Source organism: Oculina patagonica, chromosome 11 (genome assembly GCF_052425735.1).
Source record: "Oculina patagonica isolate OP01 chromosome 11, crgOcupat, whole genome shotgun sequence".
NCBI lineage: Eukaryota > Metazoa > Cnidaria > Anthozoa > Scleractinia > Oculinidae > Oculina > Oculina patagonica.
Genome location: NC_135768.1, coordinates 21,399,437 through 21,410,335, shown reverse-complemented (window position 1 = coordinate 21,410,335; position 10,899 = coordinate 21,399,437). Strand labels below are relative to the sequence as shown.

The 10,899-nt window shown below is 40.0% G+C and overlaps 1 protein-coding gene across 1 annotated transcript; it reads left to right on the top strand.

Moving 5' to 3' along the window:
- Nucleotides 1-3,588: 3,588 nt before the first annotated feature.
- Nucleotides 3,589-8,310, top strand: LOC144630922 (uncharacterized). The gene is made up of 3 exons (XM_078489281.1): nt 3,589-3,976; nt 5,063-5,162; nt 5,271-8,310. Exons 1-3 carry the CDS (start codon nt 3,589-3,591, stop codon nt 8,227-8,229), a joined length of 3,447 nt encoding a protein of 1,148 aa, XP_078345407.1. The 3' UTR covers nt 8,230-8,310.
- The last annotated feature ends 2,589 nt before the right edge of the window (nt 8,311-10,899 follow it).

Genomic DNA, 10,899 nt, shown 5'->3' with positions numbered 1-10,899 from the left:
GCATCCGCTACATCCGGCAATTTAAGGCAGCAAGAAAGCGGTAAGTGCGATTTCCCAGGTTTTTAGTAGAAAACCCACATTTGTCTGGGGGAGGGGTTAAAGGAACTGAAATTGTCATGGATCCAACTCTTGTCTTCTTCAATGGAGGAGGACCCTTAACGCAATGCATTCGTAAATCTTTTCCACGCACTTTTTCACAAAGAACAGGTATTTTTTTCCTTTCCCTCTTTTAATCTTAATTTTCTGCATGATTTTTCCTTATGAATCAGGTTCACGTTGCGCAGTAAAGGAAGAAAATGTTTGAATTCAGTTATTGTATAAATTTTCGGCTGTACCGGACGAGTGTCTCGCGTGTTGCTACAGTTTTGTTATCAAAGTGGTACTCAAACCTTTAGAGGCTGTCGACCTTATAGGCGAATAGCGACCACTCACAGAGCAGAAAAAATGCTCGTTATACTCACGATGAAAAAAAGTAAGGCCACTGAGCGAGTCTACAGCAGGACATCTTGACTTTTGATGATCATGTTTTCACGCATGAAGCACACAACAGGACTGGGACGATGTATGCGTGAAGAGTTAAAGACGCGTTCGAATAGATCTCCGGATAGTTTTCCCCATTTAAATGTAATATCATTGGCTAAAGTTTATATGTGTAGTAAAAGTAAAACGGGAAAGAGTACAAAAAGCTCATCTAGTGTTTCAGATAACGACGCCGAGGTCACCAGAAGAGAAAACAAGCAAAGAAACCTCTTCGAACTCCTTGCTGAATTCGTCAACAAACGATAGAGAAGACGCTGATGTAATGACACAAAATTTGGAGTTGAGAGTGGATACAATTCTTAAGGATAGTTGACATTGACACAAAACTAAAACAACTTGAAGATTATGCAACTGGCTCGAGTTTAAAGAAGAAGTTCGACAAATTAGATGGTCGAGTCCGCCATCTTGAAGAAATTGCTAAAGAGGCGAGGTCCAAGGTAAAACTTTTGGATGATGGCTTAACCGAACCAAACAAACAGGTTTTGGAGGTTAACAGCTAATGAGCAGCTAAAAAGGATTGTGATGAAAATTGCAAAGCGAGATGTAATTCCTGGAGGATAAATTGTTGTACGCTGAGGTCATGATTCAGGACGAGAAATCCTTCGGTTTTACGGAATCAGCGAGGAAGAAGAAGAAGAAAACACACGTTTAGTGCTCAAAGATTTATTGAAGAATCAATTGATGGTCGACGCAAGCGTTTTTAAATTCCAGCGAGTGCACAGAATCGGAAAAAAAATGAATGTGGGCGTTCAAGATCGATAACTGCTCGATTTCTTCGCTATGGCGATAGAGAATTTATTTTCTCGAAGGTTAAACTTTAGCCTTGATCTTAAAGGGACTGGCTTCGGAATGTCAACAGATCTTCCAAAGGAAATCGCCTGACGGAGAATATTACAAGAGATGTATAGATAAATGATGCGAGAAAAGCTGGTCTCAGGCGCGCACTCTTTAGTCGTGCAGAACCGAGCAAGTTTTCACGGTGTTCTCGACTCTTTGTAATTGTGATGTTGGCTCATTAAGGTATCTTGCCTTCTTCTTACGCGTCCTGAGTAAAAGGCCAATAGTTACTCACTGCGATAAGCCGAAGTCTTCGGAGAGAAAGAGAAAAATTATAAGAGTATATTCCATTTTCCGTGTATTATGTATCTGTGTTTATGTGTTTCTTTATACATTTTGTTTTCATTTCTTCTAATTTCTATGCCCCGATTCGTTCAACGGCAGCATTACAGGTTTATCTTGCTGCCTGTAAATTTTCTTGCTTGTCGCTAAAAGGTTTATTAATGTTTGTAGTTTACCTTTCTTTAGCTTAGAAATGATTCTTAACAATCAGATTTGTTATCAAGTTAGGTGGTGAAAAAAACTTATGTGATGAAACTCTATTGATTCACCATATTTATGCCGGTATTGTGAGATTCTCAAAAACAAAATTGTGAGGAGAAATTAACAATCAGTGAATGTTACAATCCATTAAAATCATTTCAAAAGAATAAAACACCAGGTAATGATAACCTCACAGCAGAGTTTTATCTAGCGTTTGACCATTTTTAGGAAAACATATGGTAGCTTGCTTCAACTACTCACATGAACATAAAGCATTATCAAACTCCCAAAAGCAAGCAGTTATCACCTATAACACTTTTAGACGCCTTGTTTAGAAAATTTGACTTCAACTAGAATTGCATGATGTTAAATCGCATAATTTTGACAGCAAAATTCTTGATTTATAGGTGTAAATTAGAAAACGCTTAGCCATCATAAGCTGTATTTAAGTGGGCGTCCGTGTAAGAACCGACCACTCGATTTTCGGCCCAAAACAGAATTCCTTCAAATTTTCTGTGCAAGACAGTTGATCCATATGATAAACAAAAATAGCAATATTTTGGCTTGTAGTGTTATTTGTCAATATTTTTGGCGATGATTGCTGAGAACGGTCAAAAACCGAAAAAATCATCCTGTTTCGAGTCAAATTTAGGCGTCGCGCTCAACGCGCTGAAAAATTACGCTTTAACTCAAATAAAATAAAACTTGTATATCATTTTATTTTATGTCTTGTCTATTAGTTCATGGTAAAATATTTGAAATCGGACTTAACAAACATTAATTATGATTTTTTTAAAACACCCCATAAAGAGCCATCGCAAAAATCACGCAAACATACTGTTGGTTAAAGAGGTTTTTCTCAAAAGTTTAACGTGATCTGGAGCCCTGGACACTATCCACGATTAGTACTAGGGTTGGTGTACTAGAAATAAGAAAAAAAGTTTTGGGCACTAAGCTTTTCGAATTTTAGGAGTTTTATCAACAAAGCCTATTTTTAACGGTCGTAACGCGCGTCACGCAATTTCTTACTATTGTGTTTCCTATCTTTCCCACATAAAACAGTTGTCCGAGGGAGCAAATATTTTCGAAACTAGCTTTCTGCTCGGAATAAGGCATGGACAATCCTAAATTTATCAAATATCGCCCCAAAAATAAGAATTAAGAAGATTAAATCATGAGCGGCTCCGGTGTGAGTTGTCTTTAGTTCCGTCTTTAACTGTGCAAAAAGCTTCGAAAATCGGTTTCCGTGATTCGGTTATCATAAATAGGGAATGAACTACGAAAGAAATCCTTAATAATTTAACATATTAAACACATTTAACAGCTAGAAATTATTATCATTGTATTATTAAAGTGTACGCCCAGAGAAAATGCAACACGAATGAAAATAGGCCAAAGCGAAAATCATTTCTCAGAAAATGTTGGTTTCAGTCGGCTTTAATGCACGCGGGAATGTCAATGAAAGTTATTTTTAGTAGGTTAATTTCAACCCGTGTGAAAAATGCTTGCTGCTAAAACTATTTCTTGTTTTACTTTATATTATTTGTTTTTCAATTTTGTGAATAGGCTACAAACTTTTCCTTTAATTTTTTTTTCTTCACTTTTTTTTTGCACTGCCCTTGTGCTAAATTTAACTTATGCAAATTTGTGACAATTGATGTCGTGCGTGCTTACATTACGGCAGGAATAGTTTTGCTCTTTGCGTTTCGTGTTGTTTCGTTCTGTGAAATGGCAGGATTTTGTTCCTTCTCGGCAATTTTAGGTGGTAAGTGCGGAAGTAGTCGAGGACATACAGATTGTATAGCCCTAAATGATTGTGACGGCGATATCAGTTTGCATCTAGCAAATCACCACCTGTCAAGAGAAAATTCATGTGAAAGGGATCTAATACTGGCAAGAGCAGGACTTTTAGAACTCACTGAAGAACAGATTAAGAATATGATGGTTTGTCCAGCCCATCGCTTTACCTTAGGAAAGTACTGGCAAGCTCCGAAGACCTGCCAGTATCCAAGACATCATGGAAAGAAATCGGCGGTAACAGGAACTCATGTTATAAATTTCAAGCTGGCCAGGGAAATTAAAAACCTCTTTGGAGAAGCTGCACCCGTTGGTTCCCGTAAGTTTTATCGTTAAAGATTGTTCTTAATCGCTAAAAATTGTTTACATTGTTAAGCCCTAGGCTGAAACAGATTTCACTTTCGTAAATATGAAATGCTAGGTCATTACTATTGTTGCATGTTGTCAACTGTTCTCTGGACGCGTTCTGTTAGCTTACCTGAAACCGGCTCAAACACAGGATAAAATTTTATTATAAAGTAATTTGAATGCGACTTAAATAATTTATTCTTAATGACATAGTTTGCAACACCTGATGTTTTTAACCGTGACTAAATAAATTACTCTCTCAAGTTTGCTGCGAACACAGGGGTCAGGGTTGGTTGAAGGCGGTTGTGGGGGAGGGGGGGGATTACTATACGGGGAGGCTCTGCCTATTTGTATGGTTTAGGTATATTAATGGGTAGAATTTTGCAAGTTTAAGTATATAAAAAGGTAAAGCATGTATACGAGCCTAGTGGCCCATCACGTTTCCGTAGCATAAAGCGACTAGGAGTATTCCCATCGCAGGGTTACCCCCAGTCTTGCCCAAAGAACACGACATATTGAACCCGGCCAGGACTCGAACCCGGACCGAGTCTAGCGCGATAACCGTTTCGCCACCGTGCCTCCCATCAAGTGTATAAAAGGGTAGGGAAATCTGTCATAAGCAATGCAAAAGGGCCTTTAATAAAAAAATATATATATATATATTTCGAACAGACACACATTATAGCTGTATCATTTTAATAAAAAAAACAAAAAAAAAAAAAACAAAAACATACCGAATTGGTCTATTATTAAGGCAATAAGACTTCCTGTTTTAGGTACCTTTACCTCATGTCATTTAGGTATATGAAAGGGGTACCTTTTCCGTGAAAATGGTATATAGAAAAGGTAAGGGGTTGGACATCTAGGCGGAGCCTCCCTGTATAACACCTTTTTGGGTAGCCCCCCGGAGGCAACAAAGAACAACTATCATCCGTCATTAGAAAGAGGGTGTGAAGTAACATCATGTAGTATTCACAAGGGAGAGCAGATTCCAGGGCTTTTTGCAGGGATGGTTGACAGTTTTCTAGGGCGAGTAACACTTACTTTTTGTTGCTAGCCATCTGCACAACATGCAGAAAGAAACACGCCGAAGACGTAGCCCTAAAAACAGACTGGCTGTACCCCAAAGAACCTGAAGAAATGGCACCCCTTCAAAGGTATGTAAGGGCCCAATATTTCTCCTTCAACAAGATGAAAAATATATATTTTACTGTCGCCTTCAGAAGAAGTCTACGGTGGCTTAGCGTATGCGCTTTGTTTTTTAGACCTGCTAAGGAGGCTGCCGTGGAAACCATTGCCCACCTCGTCATCTCGACCCCATTCCGTGAGCCTTCAGCTCCTCAGAATATCCCCGAGACCCCATGCTGGACCCCAGGATCAGAAATCACCTCTCCAGCAACGCCCTTGGTTACCGACATAGTTGATGCATATAACTCAGCTATGGACACGATTGCAAATCTTACTGCACAGGAAGTAAAACGTGAACCCCTTTCCTGCCAACTGAAAACCTCGTTGAATAACCTGAGCAAAGCGCAACAGTTGAATGTGCTACGACAGGCCAGTGAGGACTGTTTGCTGGTGTGTAGCGTAATAGCACCTGGAAGTGGAGAGGAGCTGTTCGAGTCGATGGCTTCTGCACAAAGAGAAAAGTGTGAAGGTCCAATACCCGATGACTTAGTGGTACTCATGACTGCTTATAGGAACGCGAAGACCAGGAATTTAAGGAAACAAATACTTAGCCTTTACGCTTATAGATATCCCATGAGCAAGCTACAGGAAATTCACCAGCCCTACGGAAAACTAACTAAGTGGGAAATAAAGCAGGCACGCTCTCATGCCAAACTACATGGGCCTGGTACTATCCCTGAAGCTACGCTAAAGCATCGTGTACGGCTTGATATGGGAAAAGTCGAACACTTTGTAGAATTCACAAACAGGCCCTACTTTTATCAAGACGTTTCGTACGGTAGCAAGATACTAACCCTAGACAGTGGTGAGAAAATAGAGATGCCAAACGTTGTCAGAACGGTGACCAGATCTACAATGATTGAACAATATTTGGAATACTGCAAAGAACAATGTTATGAGCCACTCAGTAGATCTACGTTGTTTAAAATCTTGGAGGTTCGAAAGGCGTCTCAGCGTAAATCGCTCCAGGGCTTGGACAATACTGCTGCCGATGGCGCAGCGGGATTTGAGACCCTCGACAAACTGTTAGAAACCCTAGAGAAAGGAGGGAAGGAAAAGCAGTGGTGCCTTGAAGCTCGTCAAAAGCTCAGAGATGCTAAACGCTATCTCAAAACTGAATTCCGAGTGAACTGCCAACCAAATAATTCTACATGCGCTGACCACTGCAGGAATTTTGCACTAAGTGATCCGGTAGAACCCGAATTCCAAAAGTCCTGTTCACATCAGCACTTATCCACTTGCGATGACTGCCAAGGGCTAAAGAAAGTACTTCAGGAACTTCGACTTGAGATCGAAGGTCCATCCTGGACGCCAGTTAATTCAGAACAACGAGAAGATTTACTGTACGACTTTGACCGCGCAAAGTCAGATATCTTGCTATGGAAAGCGCACATTGTCCGCTCAATAAACCAGGAAGAGGCGAAGCAAGATTTACTGAAAACAGCCGACGCGACGTCCGCCATTGTTATAATGGACTGGGCCATGAAATTTCTTCAACTGAAATATCGTGAGAAGCAGTCCGAATGGTTCGGAAAACGAGGGCTCAGCTGGCATATATCCACCGTCATAACCAAGAATGTCAGCACTGGTAAGGTTGAGCTGCAATCATATGCTCACATCCTTGATTCCTGCCAGCAGGATTGGTATGCAGTCTGCTCGATCATCGAGAACACACTGGAGGCCTTAAAGAAGGAACATCCTCACATAACGCAGGTGAACTTTAGAAGTGACGAAGCAGGCTGTTACTACAACAACTTTCTCGTGGCGGCCGTAAGAGATGCTGGGAACCGAGTTGGTATCACCGTCACACGGTACGACTTTTCCGAGCCTCAATACGGGAAAGATGTCTGTGATAGGATCCTTTGCCCGATGAAGTCAGCTATCCGACGCTATTGCAACGAGGGACACGATGTTCTTTCTGCAAAGGACATGCGTACAGCGCTTTCCCAACGTCCTGTCCGAGGCACAACTGCCAGTGTTTGCTCTGTGAATGAGTCTCAAAAGACACTTGAAGTAAAAAAGACAGATCATTTCAGCAGATATCATAACTTTCAATTTGAATCAAATGGAATTAGGATCTGGAGAGCTTATGGTGTAGGGCAAGGGAGGCTCATTCCCTACCAAGACATCATCGTCAAGCCTCAGGGTCCTACAGATCTTGTTATAGATGTCGACTTTTTCCCAGTCATGGAAGCACGAATCCATAACGCCACATCAACTGATGGTGAGGAAACCAGCGGTCTTTTCTCTTGCCCTGAGCCTGGGTGTCAGATGGTCTTCAAAAAAGTCAGTGAGCTTGAGAATCATCTTGATGTTGGCGAGCACCGCCAAATGCGCGGAGGGTCCGAAACGGTGTATGACAAACTCAGAAGAGACTGGGCCGAGAAATTCCTTAATGTTGACAACAACGAGGGAAGTAGCAGGGTACCGGTAGCACATTGCGATGAGCGAGGAGACGAATTTGAATATCAAGCTCCTTGTTTTTGCAGTGACTTACAGCTTGGCTGGGCTCTACACAAGGCGCTAAATCAAGGTGTGCGATTTCCTGATGATGTTAAACAATACCTAACGAGGAAATTCGACCTTGGAGAGAGAACCGGCAACAAGGCAGATCCCGGAAAAGTGGCTGCAGACATGAGAACAGCAAGAAGACCAGATGGTTTGCGGATATTTGACAGAAAAGACTGGCTAACGAAGAGTCAAGTACAGGGTTTTTTTTCGAGATTAGCGGCCTCACGAAGAAAGCAGGGGAACCAAGAGTTACAGATGGAGGATGTGTACGCAGAGGAGGAAGAGGAAGAAAGGCGTGAAGTGCTGGAGAGCGTCGCCGCTGAACTCAGTCCCAGGCATCCAATCTGCTATGATTCTTACTGCCTGTGTGACCTGGCACGAGACGAGAGTCTTGACAGTTTCAGTGTAGTTATGCTCAAGGAGATATTAAGATATTTTGAGATTCCCTTTGGTTCACGAGATCGGAAAAAAAATCTAGTAGTGAACTTGTCCTCATTCTTGGAAGAATGTGACTGTCGCCAATAGGAAAAAACGTTCAAATGCTATCTATTCAATTCGCGGATGCGTTTGGCTGTTGTTCAAACTTTTAATAGTTTTCTGTGAACCGAGAAAATCAAAATAGTAAAGCCGTGTACTACTGTTAATGTAGGAAAGGATTAAGTCGTCCTTTTTTGTTGCTGAGTGAAATTAGTTATACTATCCACTTTAGGGACCGGTCATTATTTATCAGGGGTGGAGGGCCCACGAAATTGTGGAAAAAGTGGGCTAATAAATTATGACCCTCCCCCAAACTGGAGCCAAAAATTGTGACCCTCCCCAAATTGGAGTCTATTAAGGGTGCCCACGGGTATTTCCAGGAGCGGAGGTGCTATTTTAAAAATCGAATTTTGGGCATGGAAAGTTAAACCGATTTTTCTTATTTTTTGGTAGTCGAAATGACAAACAAGAACTATAAAATAAACGAAATAAATGAACAAGAAATATCAGCATTTTTAAATTACTCTATTTTTATTATTAATACTATTTTTCTAAACGCAAAGATAGCTTTTTTATTACTGTCAATAAGTTGAAATTATCCAAAAATTCATTTGAGCAAGTTTCAACGAAATCGGCTGGGTAGAAATCGCTGCACAGTTGACTGTTATAGATTTTAGCTTCGCCAGTTGTTACAACAACGCTTGAGTAATGTTTCGATTGCATTGACAGGTCCCTTACTTCCCTTCTTTTTCGATTCCATCGATGTAAGCCTTACAGTATCTTTTAATAAAAGTGGAAGCAGAGAGAAAGAAACTAGACACCCAATTATTTTTTTCTTTTTTGGGGGGTCAATTTTACCAGAATTGAAATCAACTTTGTTTTGATACGCCGCGACATGTAAACCTGCTACAAATTTGCATAAATTGAATTCAGCAAAGACTGAGAAGTATTTGATGACGGCATATGGGCTATTTTCAAAAGTCGAAACCAATGATAGAAGTCGTTTTGCTTTGCCAACGTAACAATTTACGAAATGAAGTTTGAAGGAAGGGCAAAATATTAATGTACGTGACATCCTAAAAATAACTTTGAATTTCCAGCGTGTCAGCCGATTGAAATCTACATTCCCTGCAAAGATTTTCGCCGTAGTAAGTCGATGTAAATTCGCCGTACATAATTTTTTAAGGCACTTTATACTATGAATAAAACTTCTCGTTGTTAAAAATCTCGTTGTCAAAATGCTGCGGAAAGGGTTTTTTCATAGTTCATTCCTTATGATATCCAAATCACAGAAACGTCTTTTTCGAAGCTTTCCAGTGAAACTAAAGACAACTCACACCGGAGCCGCTCATGATTTAATCTTCTTAATTCTTATTTTTGGGGCGATATTTGATAAATTTAGGATTGTCCATGCCTTATTCCGAGCAGAAAGCTAGTTTTGAAAATATTTGCTCCCTCGGACAACTGTTTTATGTGGGAAAGATAGGAAACACGATAGTAAGAAGTTGCGTGACGCGCGTTACGACCGTTAAAAATAGGCTTTGTTGATAAAACTCCTAAAATTCGAAAAGCTTAGTGCCCAAAACTTTTTTTCTTGTTTCTAGTACACCAACCCTAGTACTAATCGTGGATAGTGTCCAGGGCTCCAGATCACGTTAAACTTTTGAGAAAAACCTCTTAAACCATCAGTATGTTTGCGTGATTTTTGCGATGGCTCTTTATGGGGTGTTTTAAAAAAATCATAATTAATGTTTGTTAAGTTCGATTTCAAATATTTTACCATGAACTAATAGACAAGACATAAAATAAAATGATATACAAGTTTTATTTTATTTGAGTTAAAGCGTAATTTTTCAGCGCGTTGAGCGCGACGCCTAAATTTGACTCGAAACAGGATGATTTTTTCGGTTTTTGACCGTTCTCAGCAATCATCGCCAAAAATATTGACAAATAACACTACAAGCCAAAATATTGCTATTTTTGTTTATCATATGGATCAATTGTCTTGCACAGAAAATTTGAAGGAATTCTGTTTTGGGCCGAAAATCGAGTGGTCGGTTCTTACACGGACGCCCACTTAATATCTTCAATTTGATATTCTTGACGCATTGCGTGCACAAGCGAAGGTCCTTAGTCATATTTTTAGCGCCATTTTGGCCAAAAATGTAGCAAAATCGCCGTGACATTGCCCCTTTAAGTTTCTGCTGACGTAATGAAGATTTTAAATCGTTAAACCACAACACAAAAAAGCACGTTTCCTCGCTTGAAGCCCGTTCTAAGTCAGACAGTTGATCTTTGCAAAGGAAAAGAGTTCACCATTTCCTAAAAAAGAAGCGGGTCTATAAAGAAATAGTAACAATATGTTTTCAAGATTTAATGTTCAGCCAGCTCTCACACGTTTTATCTAAATATATACCACTCACACCTCATATGACCCCATTTTAGAGCTCCCAGTACCTTTCTAAGTAATGTCAAGTCGATAGGTATAAATGATTACTTCGGTACTTAACGGATTTCCGGTTTTAATAGAGACTTGTCATCGGGTATTTGGATTTTTTAACCTCCCCGTTAAACGTTTTTATAACGAAGCTATAAATCAAGATGCAACGTTAAAATTCAAATCAAGTGCCTCCCTTCATTTTTGTAGCACATTTTGTAATAGCTTTTTTGGCGTTGATTGCTTATTTTCTGCTGTTGTTGTTGCTTGGCAAGTTGTTA

Coding starts and splice junctions, on each gene's coding strand:
- LOC144630922 (XM_078489281.1), top strand. CDS start 3,589: ATGGCAGGATTTTGTTCCTTCTCGGCAATTTTAGGTGGTAAGTGCGGA. Junction 3,977..5,062: donor AGCTGCACCCGTTGGTTCCC/GTAAGTTTTATC, acceptor TTTTGTTGCTAG/CCATCTGCACAACATGCAGA. Junction 5,163..5,270: donor GAAATGGCACCCCTTCAAAG/GTATGTAAGGGC, acceptor TTTGTTTTTTAG/ACCTGCTAAGGAGGCTGCCG.